This window comes from Oncorhynchus tshawytscha, linkage group LG08 (genome assembly GCF_018296145.1).
Source record: "Oncorhynchus tshawytscha isolate Ot180627B linkage group LG08, Otsh_v2.0, whole genome shotgun sequence".
Taxonomy (NCBI): domain Eukaryota; kingdom Metazoa; phylum Chordata; class Actinopteri; order Salmoniformes; family Salmonidae; genus Oncorhynchus; species Oncorhynchus tshawytscha.
Window position 1 is genome coordinate 42066236 of NC_056436.1, and position 23220 is coordinate 42089455.

The 23220-nt window shown below is 45.0% G+C and overlaps 1 protein-coding gene across 5 annotated transcripts in view; it reads left to right on the plus strand.

Annotated features, from left to right (window-relative positions):
- Positions 1-23220, plus strand: part of qkia (QKI, KH domain containing, RNA binding a) — an 81784-nt gene that overhangs the window by 12928 nt on the left and 45636 nt on the right. For all 5 annotated transcript variants that reach the window (XM_024429735.2, XM_024429737.2, XM_042325553.1 and 2 more), the window contains exons 2-3: positions 8170-8312; positions 22694-22810. In XM_024429735.2, the coding sequence (XP_024285503.1) occupies positions 8170-8312; positions 22694-22810 (260 nt within the window). The remainder of the gene's footprint in view (positions 1-8169; positions 8313-22693; positions 22811-23220) is intronic.

The following is a 23220-nucleotide window of genomic DNA, read 5'->3' on the forward strand; positions in this document are numbered from 1 at the left end:
GAGAGCTAGTCTTTGGGAATGCTCGCAAATGTTCAGGTTTCACTTTTTTGTTCAATCATTTGGAGTCGGGGGGGGCGGGGGGGGGGGTTCCTCCCTTGCGACAACCATTGGCTGAGATGTTGGCTAGCAATATTGCCAAATTAGCACTTCAGTTCTGCATTAGTCAGTTGAGTCAGGCCTATACGCCTACCTTCTACTCACTGGCTGTCCAGTCAGACATCCACAGCCATGCCGAATTTCCATTTCACTGCCTGTTCTTTTCTTGCCAACAGTATAGGAAATGATGACTACAGCAGCCTGCTTTGGTCTGTGGCACTGTACACGGACCCAGAGATTCGCCAAAGCTGTGGGACCCAAATGTATGACTGTGTTCCTCCTGTGTGAAGGTCTGTTTTAATTGACACGCTGACCAGCTATGACACATCCTATTGGAGTCGTCATGCTGCCGCAACCCGCTGCCAAGAGGCACATGAAGCCACGTTTTTCAGATTTTCGGCTGCTAGCGCCGGCAACCTCCGAAGCACTGCTATTATTGTCTCTTTTGCTGACAGATGTTGGCTTCCGTCAGAACACCAACACACTGAATCTACCCAATCCCTGGCTAACTGCCGGAATGCTTCAACTAGCAGGCAGGGAAGAAGTTTGTAGCGATCAGAGGAAAAGGGATTTTAAAATAATTCCCCTCAACCAGAAAGCTATAAGCAGCTCATAGTCAAGTTTGGCTTGATACTGGTAAAGGGTCTATTTGCTGTTTCTGCACTGAGGCGATTCACCCCTTTTTAAAAAATATTTTATTGTTGTGGAAATGATCCACAAAGGACCTGCACAGTGCATGTAGCGGTCACTTCGATATCCTTTTCCTGCCATTAGAAGCAGCTCTGCGCCTGCTCATTGACTGCTATCGAGCAGAACGCGCTGCTTTTCAGAAATGTGTTCTCTACACCATGCAGCCTTACACTTTGTCCCTACCCAATTTATGCAGCCAACTGTGTTTGGGAAGTACTGTGAAGCATCGAACGACCAAACCAAATTTGTGCTGTTGTATTTCCTATCTTGGCTCACATCAGGCCCAGTGGAGAGATGGAGGATTGAGAGGCCTTGTTACTCCAGTCGTTTATTGAGTAGCATATCTGCTCAAAGAACTGGCGCCAGAGGTTTTTACTTCGACTGCTTAGCAGAGTCCTGCAAACATAAATCGTTCACTGGCTCGCCTTGGAAACCGCAGTGTCGTTCCTTTCAATGGCAGTTTAGTGCTTTCATTTTGTTTTGGCCCAGCAATTACATCGGCCCCTGAGAATATTGAGGCCTGCCTAGGATTTGCCACAGTCATCATCCCTCTCACTGGTCAATGCACGTCTTGGCCGCTAACTCAGATTATAGAGAAGCTAACGCTGAAACTCAAGTGTTTTAATTGACGAGACTGCTGTTTGTCCTCTAAGAGCAGAAATGAATTTTCATGGCCCAATCGCCCGCATATTAGATTTTTGTTCACCTTTTAAGAGCCCTTTTCTCATACCTTCTGCCGCAAAGCCTTAACTGTTGAAGTGGAGTGTCGCTTTGGATAAAATCGTCTGGGACTGTAAGGGAATGCATTAAGCCCAAATATATGTTCGCTCATGAGCTTTGTGATAGCTAAAGTGCGCCGCTACAAAGTGGATAAACGTGTACCTTTGCGAATGCTCTTCTCCACCACCGTGGGGGTGTATTTAAAAAAATATATATATTTTTAAGCGGCCGTCCTTCTTACCCTTTCCTCATCTGACGTCATGGGATGGAGAACAGCATTATGGCGGACTGAATCCCTACCTGGATTTGGCTTGGCTTTCGCCTGTCCCAGTTCTTTCTTATCCTTTCTCCTGTTATGTGGTGTGCTGGACACCAGTTTTTATTCCCTGACGTAAGGGCTCAGGGTTGTCAAGAGGACGGCCTCTTCCAGAGAGCTGCAGCAGGAAAAGGACGAAGCAGTTAATGTCTCTACGGAACTCTTTATTTTTAGACTTACTAATGATCCATTGTCCCAGACCTCATGGATCTTGTTTAGATTGCCGCTCTCTGCCCTTAAACCTGATTAGATTATTCCCCTCTGCTGTTTCCACTGGTTCCTTTCTAGGGCAATTGGAGACCCATGACTCTTCGCAGTTGACTGTAAAATCATGTTTGACTGCAGCCCTATGTCATCTTTGCATTGCTACCAAATAAAATGTTCCTTCCATCTTTTCTCCTTTCCATTCCTGAATCGTCCCCCCTGCTTCAAGCCTGAGTCTCGCCTACCCTAGAACATGACTACTATAACTTGATTGTTTACACCGAGTAGATGAACACGTCACCGCGGTCTGCTCTGTGCGCAGAAATGCACGCTCTCACGCCATCAGATCCCTTTAGTAAAAGCCTACCTTTCCAGGACCTACACCCCAGGGGTGTACAGCCATGTGGGTGAGAATTTGATCTCTTACTGCTGATTTTTAGCTCTGGTTGACATGAGGAATTGGCCTGCTAGGAGCCAAAGACGGCATTGGGAGAAAAGCATCAGCTCTGAGTCACTGGGATGGGGATTTTGGAGGAGTGCCCTGGTCCTCTTATAGGACAAGTGAAAATCAATTTAGCTCTTTATTTAGCCATCTTACATAAAAACGTATTTGTTAATTGAAAATTGTGAATAATTCACCACAGTTTAAGGAGGGTGTGTTTGAAAGGATGCACATAACTGCAATTTTCTATTGGAGAGTCTGTCTTAAATTATTTTCCTCAGTCTGTGCCTGTATTTAGTTTTCTTGCTAGTGAGGTCAGAGAATCCACTCTCACATAGGTACGTGGTTGCAAAGGGCATCGTGTCTTAATTAACAGCGCGATTTGCCAAGCCAGGATACTCAGAAATCTGGCAGTGGCTTCTGATTTTAAATTCAATTTTCACAGAACCGCTTGTTGCAATTTCGATGAGGCTCTCTTGTTCAGATATCGGTAAGTGGACTGGAGGCAGGGCATGAAAGGGATAACAAATCCAGTTTGTCATCTGTTTCGGGAAAGTACCTGTGTAATGGCGCATCCAACTCACTCCGGTGCTTCGCTAAATCACATTTGACATTGTCTGTAAGCTTGAGTTAATTTGCCCACAAAATCATATGATGGAAAGACCTGTTGTCCTTGTTAATACAGACAGAAGAGCTCCACATTCTTAGCCTCAATTTTGTCCTGCACATTGTACATAGTTGCAGAGTCCCTGTAATCCTAGATTCACATCATTCAGGGGAGAAAACATCACCCAGGTAGGACAGTCGTGAGAAACTCCTCATGCAAGAGGTCAGACAAGTAAAAACAACTTTAAGCTCGTCTCAAAAACAAGTGTAAATACTTTGCCCCTTGATAACAGTGCACTTCTGTATGTTGTGAAAGCATTACATGGGTACTGCCCATATCATTGCATAGTGCAGAAAATACACGTCAGTTCAGAGGCCTTGCGTTGACAACATTAACCATTTTCACCGTAGTGTCCTAAAAGTCTTTCAAGCTGTCAGGCATTCCCTTGGCAGCAAGAGCCTCTTGGTGGGTGCTACAGTGTACCCAAGTGGCGTCAGGAGCAACTGTTTATATGCGCATTACCACTCCACTATGTCTCCCTGTCATGGCTTTTGTGCCATCCGTACAGATGTCAATATGAGCAGCAGCTACATACAGACTGTTAGTGGAATTCCCGGTTAATGTGATTGGATGTTAATTATTTGACTAGGCTACCTGTATTTGACATTGTTATTTCGCTGAACACTAATGGTTTAAATGTATTTTTGCCAGTGAAACGAGGCTTGTCAGACGGGACTCACCTAAATGTATAGCCCTGTTGGAAATATAAATGGACTGTTTAAAAATGTGAATTATTGTTTGGTGTACCCCGACAGCGTTGTTTACCCCAGTTTGTAATACCTGATCTAGCTGAATCCATTCATAGAGATGGATACAGTACTTACTCTGTTATGTAGGCTATTTCTATGCCACAGAAGAGGGAGTTGAAAGGAAGGCAGCCAGACCAAGGACTTAATTTAGGCCTGTTTCTAGACGGTCTGAATTTTTTTGCCTTTGCTTGACCAGTTCTTTGTTGGCCTACTGCGGGAATGGGCTTGAAAACAGGGTTAGTATATATTGGCCTAGTTATTGACTTCACAGTATTGGCGGTTAAGCATGAGCTGGGCTATGCTTGACCGTCAGTGACGTTAGTAGGCTTGAGTGGTATACTGGGGTATTTGGAAAGTCCTGGGATGGATTTTCAATATCCTTAACTACTTTAAGTTTAAATATTTGTAGCTACTTAAGTAAATACCTGTAGTCAACTCGTTTGTTCTAGATAAAGAACATTGCGTTCATTTCAGCAGTCACATTATTGTGTAGCTTAGTCATCCCAGTCATGTGGTTTACTTGAGTCACTCACTGTTGTGCAGCATGCTCCAGGTGATAATTACAGTATGAAATTCACATCTAAATATTTGCCAGTTATAAGAAATCTAAGTTAATTGTCTACAATGTGCTAAATGCTCTGTCGTTGGGCATTTGGTTTGCTTATTTAGTAGCTAGTTAGTGTCTTCCCAAATCATGCATTCGGTTGGTAATCCCCTCCTGGCTCAAGAGCCTTGCTGACTATTTGTTTTGTGCATGCAGCAAACTTCGTAGTTCCCCCCCTTCTATAGTTTAGGCCCACCTACAAGATGTTCACAATGTGCTCGTTAGCATTCTCAATGTCGTTGTACATGTTAGCATTGCAAACCTTCATATTACAGCGCATCAGTGTGGTTTTGAAACGGTCCCCCCCAGTGTTCAGTGCTGGTATTGCCGAATAGCCCAAAGTCGTTGTGACAATCTGGGTACCGCCCAAGCCTAGTTGTCTGTATGCTCTCATTCTAAATAGCGCTATCCTAATGCTGTTGAACTGCTTTGTCACTGCGTTTAGGCAGAGTTCTCAAACTGTTTTCCATCCCTATAACAGTAGAAATCCAATTGTATTTTTATTGTAGTTCATGGAGGGCTGCCTGTGCTAAGACTCGGACTGACATTTTCTTGGCACCGACTGGGCTCTGGAGTGGCGCAGTGGTCTAAGGCACCACCTCAGTGCAAGAGGCGTGTGTCACCGCAGTCCCTGGTTTGAATCCAAGCTGCATCACATCTGGCTGTGATTGGGAGTCCCATAGGGTGGTGCACAATTGGCCCAGTATTGGCCGTTGTAGGCAGTCATTGTAAATAAGAATTTCTTAGCTGACTTGCCTAGTTACATAAAATAAAAACATAAGAGCAGGAACTAGAAGGTAGGAAAGAGATGAGACTGTTCTGAGCCAAGGGTGTTTTGGAAGGGGTGAAGTATCAAGTCAAATGCTGTGTCTCTTCTGCCTTTCAGCACAGTGCAGGTGATATATCCATCTCTCTCACTTTGACTGTCCTGACACTTTTTTGTTAATATCGGGAGTCCAGAGCAGAGTTCAATTCGGTTATGCAAAAGGCAGACCTGGCGATTTGGTGTGTGCACAGACCGAATGCTGACTCTGGCACTTTGAAACACAAACTAGGCTGAGTGGGGTGGGTGAAGGGAGGCCAGGGGATCTATTACTACCTCATTTAACCTTACAGACGTGATGCATGGACCCCCATACCTTTTCCTCTCCATTCATCCATGGTCTCCTAGAACTTCTATGCTAACATCAAAGTAGTTTCAGATGGCTGTGTGTGCTTCAAACAGCACTGGATAAAGTTGCATCACCTGAATTGCTGTCAGTTCTCCTTCAGTTCTACTCTCTGTTACTGCCCAAGTTATCCAGCTGGTCTTTCTCCATTTTGGATTAAATTATCCTTAGTCTCTACCTTATTTGACTAGCCACACGTCGCCAGGGTGGACAAGCACAAATGATTTCATCGCAAGTGCCCAGGCGGGGTCATTTTTAGGTTAGCCCAGCGTTTGGGAAAAGACTTGGTGCGAGGATTTCGATGCCGGTGAAATTAGATGTCAAGTGTTGTGCTTCTCAGGCTGATTGCCCGGCCTCTATGTTAATGTGACATTTTAGCAGGAGGAAATAAAATTAGGCCGGGGGAGAGCCTTTTGTAAAGAGACCGTGCTTGTCAGTGTAGAGGGAGGAACGTTACAAGTTGTTGGCTGTGTTGCCAATTTCTAAGCCTTTCAAACCTGATGAACCCGGTGCCTGGCCCTCCTACGAATCCCACCCTGGGAAGCTTGAGTCCACACACACACACACACACACACAACCTATGTTCTAGGCAGTATGAACCGCCTCTCCACAGCTTACCTTTTAGCATTTCATCACCACTAAGTCCTGTGACCATACGGCTGCAATAGCCAACCAAAGTCATCCCCATGGTCCCAGCCGGGCCAAATTCATTAGGTCACACCATAGCCAAACGTTTCACAATGGAAAACAAAAGTTTACCTTTTCTTATTGGACAAATTCCTGTCCCTCCCTGTTTTGGTCAGTTTTCTATCTATTTGAGCCCAATACTTTCCACTAAACCACATACACCCTTTTCTACTCAAACAGATCTGTGAGAATTGCATAGTTGAACTAAGTCCTGGCCCAAAAAAACGTCAACGTTTAATTATTAATTGATTTGGTCTGGCCTAAGAAGCTTTCAGTCCTTTATCCAGGGAAGGGCCTAGCTACTTAGCGATATTGTCTGCACTCCCCATCCCACTTAATTCATAGCTCGACAGCTGAATAGATGTCACCCTAATGGGGAGGACTTATGTCATCTCAGTGGTCTGCTCTGTAACCCTTCACGGTTTGGATCAAACAGATCTGAGATTCTCCTGAGCTGCTTGCCAGATGTGCCTTTGTCTATGGTCAGGAAATCCCTTTCAACAGCCACTTTTTTTTGTTGGTTTTCAGGTCCTATACGTGTGTTTTATAACACCCTCTCTTCACAAGCCCTGCTGCTCTGGGTGGTGCTACAGCACTTGAGGGACTGTGGCATTTGGTGTTAGCACTCAGGGTTACTTTGGCTATAGAGGTGATTTCCCTCCCCTGTCATTCGGGATCTGGTATTGATGTCTATGATGCAGATGTTTTAATTGAAGGGTTGCCCTTTGAGGACCACCTCAGGTTTCTTTCTACCACTCTCCCTCAGATGGCCTCTGTTTCCTCCACCTCGGTCGTTGTTGTGATCTCCCATTGGGTGTCACGTCCCCCCCCCCCCACCTCCCATTAGTCTAAAATAAACTCTTTCCGAACCACAGTTTGGATAAACCTCCTACAAAGGTGCGCTTCGGGATTTTACCTTAATTGAATTAGGCATTCCGTGAAAGCTAAACATTTACTGAAATGCTGTGTGGTCCATAATGGGGGGTGCCTAAATCTGAAAGAGGACATGGGCCTATCTAATTTGTCAGGACCAGGCTCGAACATAACAGGCACTTTGGTTGAGTGATGGTTTGTGAACATCAACTGGTGGTCGCGGAATACACTGTCATGGTTTAAGGGGCTGTGTGGTCAGGGATGTGGGATGCAGCGTGACCAATGGTTGTCCACCCTGTAGTTAAGCTACAGAACACTGTGCAGCCCGGTCCTTCGTTATTTGGCCCAACTGAACATCATAAATGAATCCCATGTCTCCACACCCCCCTGGGGAGACAGACTGCATGTCTCAGCTGTGTGTGTGACTTGATGTATATGGGATTCTAGTATTTCTGAGGCTGTATTTGCACTATGTAGGCAGTAATAGTGTATGTGTGACTGGAATTGTCTTGCTGTGGGTTGGTCCCTGCCTTTGGTCCATTTGTTTTACTGGACAGGCTGCTCTAAACTGAAGGCACATCTCCCCTTGAACGATTGGCTCTCTCCTATTCCCCATTCTCTGCTGCTGCCCCCTCAAACTCACTATTTCACTAGCTGTACCACCCAGCATGCTGTCTGAGCTAGCTTTAACCCCTCACACACCACAACTCCCTAGACCTCATCTAATAAGTCCTCAATGGTTTGATCGAACACACACAAAGCAATGGGTCGTACTCAATAGTGTACACTGTAGTGAAACATTTCCAAAAGTTGTGCAGTGGAAAATTAAAACGAGTTCTGATGGTAACTTTCCCATGTCACTCCGCTCTGGACCGACTCGTTGACTATTTTCTATAGCTTTAGTTTTGTTCTGCGTGCAATCCTCAAACTGCATGTTGCTTTTGTCTTTCAGAGATCAACAGAGTGAGGAAAGAAATGTACAGTGACACCGCGAACGGCCTGGTAGAGAAACACCCTCTGGATTTACCTGAGGCCCTGGGACCGATCATTCACCTGCAGGAGAAGCTCTTTGTGCCTGTAAAAGACTACCCTGACGTAAGTGATGACACACTAATATATATCTGCATGCACACTTAAACACTACGTGATCACACAGGCTACTTGTACACGTGCAATTTTGGATTTAGCCCCATCAGTGACTACACTGAAGGACAAAGGAGTCTTCTGTCCCTATTTTCTTCCAACTATGACTCCCTACTATCCTTCGTTACATAGTATACCATTGAATGCTACTTTGCCTCATAGCGTTGAACTACTCCAATGCCACATTTTCGCTCCACTAGTAGCCTGTTTAATGTTGCGGTATCATTAAAGGCTGCCTCCAAAAGGAAAAGCACACTCCCAGCTGTTTAGAGTTAGTTACCCAAATGGGCAGAGAAAGAAGGGAGAGGAGGGGGGTGTGATGTTAGACTACCTTTCTAAAAATACACGGGAAGTTGAAAATTTACGGCTTACCACCTGAGCCCTGAATAGCCCCTGGCAGCGTCCAGCATTGAGACTGGACGGGGTGGAGAGGATGGTTATAGCTGGATAGAGGGCACTGCAAAGACCGGTCTGGATAGGAGCAGACTGGCACTGTTACTCTAGCTGCAGATGTCATTGGGGGGGTTTGAGGGCCATGGTGAAGATGTCGGAGATGTGTGCTTGTGTGTACACTGACTGTGAGGAGTTTGACAAGTGGGGTCATGAGATGTGGGTGGGTATGCGTGCGTACCTTTCCCCGGTTAGCCACCATCTACCGGTGCCCGGTACTAATCGTACTGGGTGGCACAAAAGGATGCCCGTGTCACCTCTCTAAGAGCAACATTTCTCTTCTCCCCCCAGTTGCACGGATTTGGAGGGACAGGCAGTGGAGAGGCCCAGCCAGGCGTGAAATGCATTTTTCCCCCTGACAGAGCTGATAAAGGGACCCACTCTTCCCGCACCCCAAACTGTTCCAACCCAGTCTTCCTGCTAGTCCCTACATACCTCTCTGGCTCAGCCTAAAATCCAGGCCCCACAACAGCCCTAAATACGATTCCCAAAGCCATTAGTCGATCCTCCTAAATTGAATGGCTTCTTCTAGGAAAAACTGGCGCCGTGACATACTAATGTCTTGCCATTGTCCAGATATACAGTTGAAGTCAGAAGTTTACATACACACTTATGTTGGCGTTATTAACTCGTTTTTCAACCAGTCCGCAAATGTCTTAACTTCTTGATGCTACCATCCCTTTAGCGGGATAATTGTCATCTGCTGAATTGCATAGCGCCACATTCAAATAATATTACTAAAAATATTTATATTCATGAAATCACAAGTGCAATATAGCAAAACACAGCTTAACATTTTGTTAATCCACCTGTCATGTCAGATCTTGAAAATATGCTTAACAGCGAAAGCAATCCAAGCGTTTAAGTTTATCGATCACTAGACAAAACATTATGAACACCTAGCATCAAAGTACCTTGGTCACAAATCAGAAATGCAGTAAAATTAATCGCTGACCTTTTTGATTTTTGGATGTTTTCTCTCACGAGACTCCCAGTTACACATGTTCCATAAAGATTATTTTTTATATCCAAAATGCCGCTGTTTGTTTGTGTTATGTTCAGAAATCCCCAGGCTCGAGCGGTCACGACAACCCAAACAAATTCCAAATAGTATCTGTAATTTCCACAAACATGTCAAATGTTTTTTTTATCATCAATCCTTGGGTTTTTAAAATATATCATCTAATGTATCAACCGGCACGGTCTCTTTTTCAGGAGAGGGAGTCGATGGCTGCAAAACTCATGCGAACACCCAGCTATCCACCGACGCGATGTTATCTTTCTCGCTCATTTTTCAAAATAAAAGCCTGAAACTGTCAAGACTTTGAGGAAGCGATAGGAAAAGGAATCTGGTTGATATCCCTTTAAATGGAGCGAAGGCAGGCTATGGCGCTTTCAAAATAGAAGCCACTTCCTGGTTTGATTTTCCTCATGTTTCGCCTGCAATATGAGTTCTGTTATACTCGCAGACATCATTTTGACAGTTGTCAGATGTGTCATCTGTACACAATAGTACGCAAGTATAAACACCATAGGACCACACAGTCGTCATACCGCTCAGGAAGGAGATGTGTTCGGTCTCCAAGAGATGAATGTACTTTGGTGTCAAAGTGCAAATCACTCTCAGAACAACAGCAAGGACCTTGTGAAGATACTGGAGGAAACGTGTACAAAAGTATCTATTCACAGTAAAACAAGTCCTGTAATGACAACCTGAAAGGCTACTCAGCAAGGAGAAGCCACTGCTCCAAAACTGCAATAAAGCCAGACAACAGTTTGCAACTGCATATGGGGACAAAGATTGTTGTTTTGAGAAATGTTCTCTGGTCTGATGAAACAAAAATAGAGCTGTTTGGCCATAATGACCATCGTTATGTTTGGAGGAAAAAGGGATGCTTGCAAGCCGAAGAACACCATCCCAACTGTGAAGCACGGGGGTGGCAGCATAATGTTGTGGGGGTGCTTTGCTGCAGGAGGGTCTGATGCACTGCATAAAATAGATGGCATCATGAGGGAGGGAAATTGGATATATTAAAGTAACATCTCAAGTAGAGGTCGGCCAATTTTTATTTAGGGCCGATTTCAAGTTTTCATAACAATCGGAAAACGGTATTTGTGGGCTCCGATTTATTTAAAACATTTTAAAAAACATTTTTTATACCTTATTTAACTAGGCAAGTCGGTTAAGAACAAATTATTATTTTCAATGACTGCCTAGGAACTGTGGGTTAACTGCCTTGTTCAGGGGCAGAACGACAGATTTGTACCGTTTCAGCTCAGGGGTTCCAATCTTGCAACCGCACAGTTAACTAGTCCAATGCTCTAACCATTGCACTCCACGAGTAGCCTGCCTGTTACGTGAATGCAGTAGAAGCCAAGTTAAATTGCTAGCTAGCATTAAACTTATCTTTTAAAAAAAACAATCATCACAAGTTATAACTACTAATCCAGTTTAGCAGGCAATATTAACCAGGTGAAATTGTCATTTCTCTTGCGTTCATTGCATGCAGAGTCAGGGTATATGCAACAGTTTGGGCTGCCTGGCTCATTGCGAACTAATTTGCCCGAATGTTACGTAATTATGACGTACATTGAAGGTTGTGCAATGTACCAAGAATATTTAGACTTAGGGATGCCACTCGTTAGATAAAATACGGAACGGTTCCGTATTTCACTGAAATTATAGTTTCCGGATTCGATCATATTAATGACAAGGCTCGTATTTCTGTATTATTATTATTATGTTATAAAGTGTGATTTGATAGAGCAGTCTGACTGAGCAGCAGCAGGCCCGTAATCATTCATTCAAACGGCACTTTTTTGCGTTTTGCCAGCAGCTCTTCGCCAGCACAGCTCTGTTTAGGCTTGAAGTCATTATCAGCCTATGTGAAATGGATAGCTAGTTAGCTGGGTGTGTCCTAATACAGTTTCAAACGTCACTCGCTTTTAGATTTGGAGTAGTTATTCCCCTTGTGCTGCAAGGGCCGTGGCTTTTGTGGTGTGATGGGTAATGATGCTTCGAGTGTGGCTGTCTGAGTTCCTGGTTCGAGCCCAGGTAGTGGCGACGAGTGGGACGGAAGCTATACTATTACACTGGCAATACTAAAGTTCTCATAGGCACAAATCTTTGACTATTGGATATGAAATACAAACGGTATAGAGTCCTATAAATACTATATTAACTACACCCTAAAACTTCTTACCTTGGAATATTTATATATATATATATAAAAAAAAATATTTATATATATATATAAAAATATTGTCTCGTGTTAAAAGGAACCACCAGCTTTCATATGTTCTGAGCAAGGAACTTAAACGTTAGCTTTCTTACATTGGCACATTTTTTGGCATTATTTAAACCAATATTGTGTTAATTCAGTATTGTAATTGTCATTATTACAAATAAAAAATGTAAACAATCGGCCGGTTTTTAATCGGCATCGGCTTTTTTGGTCCCCCAATAATCGGTATCAATGTTGAAAAACCATAATCGGTCGACCTTTAATCAAGACATCAGTCAGGAAGTTAAAGCTTGGTCGCAAATTGGTCTTCCAAATTAACAAGGATCCCAAGCATACTTCCAAAGTTGTGGCAAAATGGCTTAAGGACAACAAAGGTATTGGAGTGGCCATCACAAACCCTTGACCTCAATCCTATAGAACATGTGTGGGCAGAACTGAAAAAGCATGTGTGATGAAAGAAATAAAAGCTGAAATAATTCTCTACTATTGACATTTCACATTCTTAAAATAGTGGTGATCCTAACTGACCTAAAACAGGGAATTGTTACTTTGTCAGGATTTGTGCGTCTGAGTTTAAATGAACTTGGCTCAGGTGTATGTAGACTTCTGACTTCAACTGTATATATACATTAACACGTTTGGTGTGTGTTCACCTTAGGTTTAACCGGTACCTGCATACATGGTGTACCCATCGGTTGTGTGTCACAGCGCTATAGGTATTGGTGGACTGCACCGTCTATAACACCTATGCAAGCTGACGTGGGGAGACTGAGTGGCAGCACTGCCTTTGGTACCGCGACCCGTCGAATGGTGGGACATGCCTCAAAGACACCCGTACACAGCAATGTTATCCCCCCTCCCTGTTTTCTTGGGCATGTTTTAGTTGCGCTTAGTCGGAGCACGGCAATGCCAGGGCTAAATTAATTTGAGTTCTCCCTTGTGAATAGGATGAGTCACCGTGTGGTCTGAGGAGCACTGTTCGACCACTCGTTCTTGTTCCGTTCATCCCTCTGTCTCTATTCGAGTGTTTCTGGGGAAAACTAAACCGATGGTAGTAAACAGAACAGCACATGGCCTTAGTCACTTGCTGACGTCAAACAAAAGCAGAAATATTCAAATATCCTGAAGCCTAAAGAGTAGCCAGCTATTTTTTTTTTATGACCACCTCCGCAGTTTCCCAGTCAATAGATATTCATTGTTTTTCCGACCAATAATCTTTTCATAGAGAAAGGGTGGATATGTTAGTCTAGCTTTTAGCTTAGCAGCTAAACTGATGAGGGGCAAGCTAGGTTGCCTTCTGTGACGCGAGGTCCTGGAAAAAGGGGGCCTACTTTATCCTAGGTCTGACGAGCAATCCCACTCCTGTCTAAACAATCGGTCTGCATTCAGACATCCCAGCTGTTCTGAGGTACAGAATAATAAAAACAGACCTTCGCTGGTCTGAGGTTACACTAATGATTATTAGCTGAGGGGAATTTTCTTCCTCACGTTTTTGAGTGATTTGCCGCAGGATGCATACTCTTACTGAGTCTCAAATGGCAACCCATTTCCTTCATAGTGCACTACTTTTGACCAGAGCCCATCAGGCTCTAGTCAAAAGTAGTGCACTGTAGAGGGAATAGGGTGCCACTTGGGATGCAGACTTGCACTTGTAGAGTGCGCTGAGCTCCCAAGACAATGGTTCTGCTTTCCAAGTCCACATATTGAGCTCTTGGCATGACAGTTGCCACTGAAGATTTATCTTTATAATCCTTACCTCTCCTCAATCTTCTTATTTCCCCCCTGTCCACTTCTGTCCCTTTTTGTCCTCTGCCACTCCTTCCCTTCACTTCTTTCTGCCACTTCCCTCATGCACGCTCTCCCTTCATCTGTCTCGTTACATCTTTCTCTCAGCCATTTTCTTCCTCTCGAACACTCCAGCCCCAATACCAAGTAATTAGATTGTCTTGGTCCCTTGCTGCACTGCAGCATGTCAATTTCACCGAAATAACTTGTCCTGCCAAGACGACCGTGTTATAATTCCCTTTGCATGGAATGTGCACGCTGAGGTGTGAGCTCTCTAGAGTATGTGTGTTTGCACACACAGATGTTTGCTGATGTCATCAGCACGGCACCGTCGAAGCCTGGCATCCCGTCACTCGTGGAGGCGACTGCAGGTCGTGACCGGAGGGGAGTGATTGTCCATCAAATTCAGTTTAGCTCCCTTGCAGTCTGGGATGGGCTGGAGAAACCCTCACCCTAATTTCTTCCTCTGACCTCCAAATGGAGTCACTTCACTCCCTTGTTCCTTTACTCACCACATTTCTGTCTCCCTTCCACACCCCTGAAGATCCCCAATGGGTTGTGTGTAGTGTAAGGGATTGTGGTTGTCTTTCTAGGCTGAGGTAAGCCTAGCCCCCACCTGCCTGAGGCTGCCTGCCGAGTGTATGAAATGGGACACCCTGTTGGACGTAGGCTGTTGTGCAACTGGTCTGGAAGACGGGTCAAACTGGAAAGGGTACTTTTTTTTTTGTTTTTTTTTTGAAGGAGCCGTTGGCCGCCTATAGGTCTTCTGGCTGTGTTGCCTAAGAATGCTTTGGCTGTGCATACCGTTGATTGACTAGGCTAGATTCCATCCAACATTAGATTGCCAACGGATTGCTAGTCCATTGTGCAGTCTTCAGATTCAGTAATGTTCTTCTGTGCTGCCAACTTAATTCTATGATGTTTGATGTCTGTTTTTATTATTCTGTATTCAAATAGGCCTCATCTCTTCCCCACCACCACTAGAATGTGCTGTCTATTGTGACTGTCCCTAACTTTACTATAGTCTACCACGGCTGTTGTGGGTTTACAAATAATTGTATTAGGCCTCGGTCTCCGCGGCTGCAACGGAACCTGTTGGCACTGTAACAGCTGTTTTGAACCCCCTCTCCCAGTCTTAATTTGCAGGTTATTACTGGGGATTTTGAAGCAAAATGACTCCAATTGAGCACCTCACATTACTTCCCAGTGTTTGTTGATAAATCGGTGCTTTAAAAAACAATCGCTGTGGGCTCTTATTAACCCGTTTAGAAAGTGGAAGGTGTTTATTTCCTCCCAGTTTGCTCAGATTATTTTGTCACTTTCGTGTTAGTCAGTTCATGTATATTTTTGGTTTCTTATTATCCCCCATTTGGAAGTAATTGAAGATTTTAGACCGCTGCCACCAAATGTAAGATTACATATGAAACACTTAAATTGCGTTGCGGAAGGTTAGGTTAGGAAAATCACAACAGACCCTATTTGTGGAGATGACACCTACCCTCCCATCCCTGTAACAACAGACTTTACAGTAAGCGACCGTGTCGTGAAAAGTAGTCTGAAATGTATTTTATTTTTTATAAGCGTGTCACAATTGATCTGCCTCAATAGAAAACTGCTCCCGTTCAGCATAAATCATTCTGTGAGATGGAGGGAAAGGCTCTGAGTGAGCCTGAGTGAAATAATGCAAAATAGAGTGCCAGTGTCGTATCTAGTTAATTTCTGTGTTGCAGAGCTGATTATTTATTTTTTTACACCTCAGCGATTGCCGCTGCTAGGGACATTAGAGGCCACTGTGGACACATTCTTTTGGCAGGTGGGCAAGAAGCCTGCAGCAACACCCACCCCCTGTGTGCCATTGGGTGAGCGCTGCGACAAGTAGGTGTCCTTTTTTTTACCCAGAGTGACGAGGGTAAAAGGAAATGCGTTCTTCTGGCGTACCACTCTCCCCGTCAGCCATAATGATCAGTCGAGGTCCCACTGACATTTCGGCTCCGTTGTCTTCTCTACAAACCAGCAGGTCTTCACAACCCAGCAGGGGCTAGTGGGATTGTATTACGCTCACCCCCATTTTTGGCCCGTGGGTATTTTTTATGTTCATAATGTGTAACTTCTATTAGCTGTAGTATAGGGTCTGAAGGCGACCTTTTCACTTAGACGTTTATTTGAGTCTTGGCCACAGTGTGTGGAAAAGGTGATTTCATCAGAGGTAAAGAAGTTGGGAAAGAAGGGAGCGTGTTGTAGACGGTCTAGTGCACTGACCCTGGGCCGGGTCCCTCCACAGAGAAAGTAATTAAGCAGGCCCCCGTGGGAAACATGTCATTAGACATGGCCCCACACCACACTAATGGAGCTGGAGATGGGCTGTTTTTTTCTGATGAGGATGGAAATGATTGAGGATTTCTGTACTCTACCTAAAGCCTATGATCTGTCACAGCCCAAACATGATTTAAGTCTGGTTGGAGTGGATTAGTTTGTTGATCAGAGAAGGCCTGATGAAAAGAGAGGGAAGAGTCAAAGGATGTTGCGATGAATGTGGATCCAGATCTGTGTATGCATTTTCCCTGTGGTGTAGACTAGTGAGAATGAAGTGTAAAACAAGCAGGTTCTTCATGAGGGATCAAACATCAGTAATTGACCTGTGGCGGGTGGATTAAACATCCGAACCGCGACTGCTGTCGGAAGGCGATCAGCAAGCACACTCATTCACTTACCCTTGGCCGACACACATACTCGTGTGCGCGCGCACACACACTTGGCCTTACATGCCCCATTCACATCCAACCTGTCTGTAACAATCTACATACAGAAATCATACCAGCGCAATATGCTTGTACAGTGTAATATTGCATTGATTGTCTGTTTTTTGTCTTCTGGAAAGAGTTTGAAATCCATTCAGGGGCATCCCAGATAGGATTTTTTATTTTTTTGGTTTTGCTCCGCAAACACAGTCTGAATTGAGTGTAACCCCAATTAAAGGAACTGACTAAACTAATTTGAATATGTGATTTGCTGACGGCGATTGGGCTGTATCGCCTGCACAGTATATGCTCTGCGACTTGACGCGCGTGCACTCAGCCTCGTCTGAGGGTTCGTGATTGACTTATGCTGATTAACTTGATGCTCTGAACAGTTATTGAGATTTTTCTGCCTCTTTGCATATTAGTCCATGAACTTTGCCTTCTGCGCCAATCCTCCATTTTCCTCCTCCCACCCACCCCCTTGCAACTTGGCCCATTTCCTCTGCTGCAACCCCAAATACCCCCCCCCCGCCCCAAACAAATGTATCAAAGGCAAGCTGATTAGGTGCTAAATGTGTGCTTTGATGTGAAAATTTCACAAGTCTAGTACCTGGTCACATTTTCCCTCTTGCTTGCTTCTCCAGCCATCCTCCCTCCAGACTGAGGGTACAATCTTATTCTGGGGATTAATCTCGGACCACTGCAACTGCTATCCCAGTACAATTACCCATCCCATCCTAGTCCCCCTTGCCCAGGGTTGTGTTCATTTAAAGTATGTGGTAGCAAAACTTTCTACAACCAAGCAAAGTTATTGGACAAGTTCAGATAGTTACCTCACTGCTTTTGGAAAGTTTTCTATTTTTGTGCCCTACAGAACATGACCCAGGTAGAGCAGAGGGGGCTAATTTGTTAGCCCTGGTGGCACCAGTCCTGTGTGAGACATGCCCTGGGTCTGGGTTGGAGAACGAGAACCCTCCAGATGTTCCCAGGCACTGCTATTTGACGGAGGTTAATTAGTAATGGGCAGGGACAGCGCAGTGCTCCAATCACTTGTTCTCCCCCTCGTCTGTCTGATTTTGGGGGGGGGCACGGAGCATAGCAAAGGTGAAAAACGGATTAATTGAATGATACGCCAGCTAGTGTTCAGCCACTGATGAATTAATGATAAACCCCAAATGTCACCTGGGAGACGGCATGTACAGTAGTAAGAGTATTGATTTATTCTAGTGAGGGATTGGGGGGAGGAGAGACAAATGCAAAGGGAAGTCGATGTGATGCGGCACAGGGAAGGAAGGTCTGAGTTGCAGACGCTGTCAGAACAGCAGGTGGGAGTGGACTTTGTTGGGGTTGAGTAGAGGTGAAAGTATACAGCCCTGTTTGTGGTGTGCTGCCATATATGCGCAGCAAATAGTGTGTTGTGTACCTGCAAGACCTCTGCTTGGTAGGGCTCATATGTACAAGGAGTGTTTTATTAGGAGAGCAGCAAAGGGGGGATATCCTCTGTGGTTTGAAGGTCACTTCTGCTCTGGGTTTGCCAGTCATGCCGCTGAGAGACATGTCTACAGTGAATGGGGAGAGGTTTCAGTCATGTTCTGCAATGTAAATGTGTTCCAACAGACCATACTCATCTCCCCTGGTAAAAGGAACCGGGCAATATGGATATGTGGCACAATATCCCAGGGAAACATGTCGCAACTCTGTGCGGCGCCTTAGATAGGCTAGAAAGGGTCGCTCATTTACACAATTGGCCTAAGAGAGTTATTTGTTCTCATCCCTGCTACCCCCCCCCAATACACTCAGTGAGGCACATTGCCACTAACAAGTAAAAAAGAAAATTATTATTTTAAACTTCCTTATCCAGAGCTGCGGTTGAGGCTGGCAAATATTTTTACATTGTATACGTCCTTAAATTGGTAACCCGCCTGCTCCCTGCTTTGGGGCCCAGGGGAGCCAGACTACTTCAGAGCGAAGAGCGGGGCGTAGGCAAGGAGTTTCTCTCCTCGCCCCGGTCAGCCCCCTCCGCCTGCCAAGTGCCGATAAGGGGGGGTAAACAAAGCCCCTTTTAATGTCACTCTAAGCCCCCGTCCTGGGAGGCCCTCGGAAGTGGGGGCCCAGGCAAGGGGGGAGGGCGGTGGCTGAGTGATTCGCAGGAGCTGGAGGAAACTGAGATGAAAGTCAGGGAGAGAAACTGGTGGCGAAAGGTCCCAGTGTCTAATCTCCTAATGCCTTAAATTAGGAAAGGGAATTGGCTGCTCTGAGAACGGCCTCTGCAGAGAGCCAGCGGAGTTCTTGTTGAGTTTGCAAAATAAATAGATCGCTTATGCATGCATTTCATTCAACAGATACAAAAAAGATGTGGAGGTGGCGGGATGGCGGTTCATAGCCTGCATTTGCAATTTGTACAGTCACTGCTGGAAATAAAATCGGTTTCTCTCCAGTGATTGACAGAATTGATGGATGCTGATTTATATGGTTGGTTAGTCAGCCTGGCTGTTGGAGCTGCTCATTTACCATGTGTTTTAACTAGATGGACGTTGTCTTGTTATAGTACCGCCCTGTGGCCATAGCTACCAGTTGTCAGCCATGTTTGATTGTTGAAAGGGATGACGTGACACCTGCACACATACTGACTTGTTTAGCCAAACGTTCCTTGCATGCCACCAAACCTTCGCCAGAGTTAAGTGCCCCTTTCTGACAATTCAGGGGGATGAAGCTGGTAGCGTGACCTTTGGCCAACATGACCCCCCCCCCACATACATGCTCACTCGTGTCTTTTTGGTTTAGAATGGCCGGATTTCCTGGCACAGCCTCTGACTAATTTTAGAACACAACCACTTTATTTTAGAAGGGAAGGGCGGGTAGTGACTTCCTGGCATGTCTTGGAACTGTAACCGCCTCTGATAGGTCACACATTTTAGCTTTTTGTATTTTATACATTCCAATGGCTTATGAGGGTGGTTACCTCAGTTGATAGAGCATGGTACTTGCAATGCCAGGGTAATGGGTTCGATTCCCACGGGGGACCAATATAAAGATGTATGCATTCATTATTGTAAGTCGCTCTGGATAAGTCTGCAAAATGACGACATTTTTAAATGTTACCACCTGAGGGAAAATGTAGAATCTTCGCTGCAGCATAGACTCTGTTCCACAATGAGCAATAAGGGGTGATTAAAAAGAGGGTTGTTTACAACTTCATATGGGGACAGTTCTTGCACATGTGGACTTTTGTTATCAAGTCCCCTGTTTGTCAAAGCACTGCTTTTTCCTCTATGCTGTTGAATTATGTGCTGCGTATTGTATTTCTGTCCTAGACGTTTGTGGCCCTGCGATTATGAGCAGCGCTGAATTTACCTGGAGTGGAGGGTGCGTTAACAGTTCGGCCAGACGCCTGCTCCCTCCTTTCTCGGTCACAACGGTTGCCCTCACCAAACATGGCTGCTGCTGGGGGGATACTGGAAAGACCCCATCCCTCAAGAATAGATCTGTCCCCCCAACCTCCTCCACAACCCTATGTCCTTGAACCACTTATCATGCATGTCAAAGGGGTGTCTTTTTAAAGCCATTAGATTTACTATCTCAACTTTGGGTGGGACCTGCCCTGCCCCTTGTGGTGGTAATTCCTGTCTTGTCCCAGTATTCAAAGTGCGCAATTCCCCCACTTTCCAGCAAGCCCCTGCTCTGTCATGTACAATCAACATATTCATAGCAAGGGAGAATTCACTTCTATCTTGAGAGCAGTTGCAGAGCGATCCATGGCAAAAAGGATCTTTCCTATCAGTATAGGAACTCCTTTCATAACCGACTCTCCTCACATGGGGATTAGAGCTGCTAGTGTGGGTTTCTCTGGCTATGTCTTCAAATAAACATATAGCAGAGTAATTGGTCAGTAATTTATAGTATACCACGCAAGCATTATTTGTGTCACTGTCTGGGGTTTGATAAACATGGAGCTCGTCTGACCTTAAATATCCATAGCCATGCTGACAGGCGGTGTGAATTATCATGCAGTGTGCACTGTCAAAGACATTAGCTCTAGCTATTTTCTTATCTTATGACAGAGTAAGCTTGGGCGCACTAGCTAGCTTTTAAAGGTTATGCTTCACCCAGGGACCTTGCTCCTGTCGCCTCTTGTCTATGAGCGTGTGCTCCTGATGCTAGACTGATGGGGGAAGGCCGTTGGTGGCCGACCGTGGGTCGAGGCTGTGCCTGGGTGCTAGTCCTCTTGTCGCCTTCTGCTTCCTGCGTGATGCAGACCGACATTTCGCTCCTCCGCTGCCTAAAGGAGCAGGGGGATCGGAACACAGCCAGAGTTTATCGCTATATTCTCTACTGGGTGACTAGAGGGAGCAGGCGCCCTGCCGTCACCACCCCCACACCAGTCTAGTGACTAGAGTTGGCAAACAGACTTTGGCCTAGCCTGCCCGCTTCTCTTTGTCAGCTCCACAGTAACGTAATCCACAGGGAAGCAAAGAGTCTGGTAAGGAAATGTTAGGCCTTTGTTAGTAGGTAACTCCTAGAATGACTACATGTCTCTCGTATGTGCACAATGCTGGCCTTGTGGACTTCATTTGATTTTAGGAATTAGTAAGCATGGATTTCATACCTAATAAAATTGTACCAACCATAACTTAGTGCTGATAGGACCATTGAACAGATCTAGGACTTTTGTATAATAAATGCCCCTCTGAATAGAGTTATGGATCTCATACCCGTCACGTTCTCAGCTTAGCACTGCATGTGGTAAACATGCCCAGTTTGTTTACCTTTTCAACTGTCTTGCCTCCTCTACCCATTCTTCTGTTTTTGTTTTGGCAAAAAATTGTTGTGGATTATTTTTGACATTGTTCCTTTATCCTAGTGGAAACCAGTTTCAAGTGGAGAGGATTACGTCTGTAAATACGTTCCCTTTGGTACAAAGCCGCAAAGCCACTCACGAGTGAAAGGGCCTCGATAAGAAAATTGTCGAGCAGAGCCTTCACCTCCTCACTCCCCCCCCCATAATTCCCTGAAAGTAGTTTCATTTCTATTTTCCCCTCAAATAATTCATTTTCAGCCTGCTTTCTGGCGAGCCCAGTGTGGTTCCGTAATATTTGCGAGGCAGCAGGGCGCACCATCGGGAACGTGAGACTTGTACCTGTGCTCTTGAATTTATTCCGTTTTTATATTAGGCCAGGAAAAAGAAGGGGGCCCTTAAGGTCACACTGTTTACTTGTTGTCTGGAAACTGCTGTCATGGTAGCAGTGAACTGATATCACATGTTGAGCGCTATGGAAGAGCAGAGCAAAAGAGATTGACTGAAGCTTATTAAATGAGGGTTTGAACAATTCTGTCTGCGTTTCGAACTCAAAAGTAGACGACCCTTGGCCATAAACCCTCAGCCCATGAATGACGTTTTACATAGTCCCATCCTTGCCCGAGCGAGGATCGGAGAGGAGACGTCCTTGGTGGAAATCTTGAATCTGAGCTTAAAAACAACCAACCAAAAGCTATTAATGTACCTAGAAAGCTAAAGTATCTAGCTAGCACTCCTGTCAGTTAGCTAGATAGTTTGGTGATTTATTGCAAAAAAAAATTATGAACCTAGCAATGTTGTATAGGCTCCTCACTACAAGACTAAGCCAATTTGCCAATGCTAAAATCTGTAGATTTTTGTTTTTTTGTTTAGGAAGCTAGCTTCATACTTTTCTGACATGCTGAAAATGCAGCCCTGTTGATTACATTTGACACTTCATCGTTACGAGTTTGACATGTCACTACAGTTTCCATCGCATTTTGGGTCATATCTGCCCCGCAAGTGACAAGTTGTTCACTCGCTCCTTTGAGCTAAATTGAGGGCCGAGGGGGGCAACATTGGTGAATTGGACCTCCACTTAAGATGCCAATAAAACTGCATCCGTTTTCGACGGGGATTCCCCCAAGGGAAAGTGGGTAGTGCAAGGGCTGAGGGGTTAAAACATTTTTGGTCTGCGGCCTATGAGTCCTAAGTATCACATGATTTCAGATAAGTAGGCTGTCACCTGACACGATTTATAGTGTGCAAGTGATTATCTACACTGCAGTCTAAATGTCAAATACTCTGTACCTGTAATGTCTTTCTTCCCCCTCTCTGCAGTACAACTTTGTGGGCAGAATCCTGGGGCCTCGCGGACTCACCGCCAAACAACTGGAAGCAGAAACTGGATGCAAAATCATGGTGCGAGGAAAGAGCTCCATGAGAGACAGAAAGAAGGTGAGCTCATTGGTTTATTTGCTCCCCCCCTTTTCCCCACTTAACTTTTTTTTGCAAGAACAGACTCAGATTTAAGATTCACTTCTAACCAGCTTGTCGTAGAACAGCCATTTTGAATAGTTACTCAATGCGTGAGGTGGTTAGCCATGCCCCCACAAGCTAACGCCCACAAGCTAACGATACAGCCTACATAAAGCGTGAAAGATACTTGACTCTAGGTTATGGAAAGGCTTCTCGATGGAAAGTGCCCTCTAAAGTGACAAGGGTAGGCCCGGGCAAAGTGCTGGGTCTATTCTGGGCTTGGCCACGGTGTGGTTCAGAGCTGTTTGGATTTCTGAAAGGGCACCAACGTCACGTGTCCTCTTCTCAAAAACCAGGGTTGCCCAACTGATGTTAATTACCCACCTCCC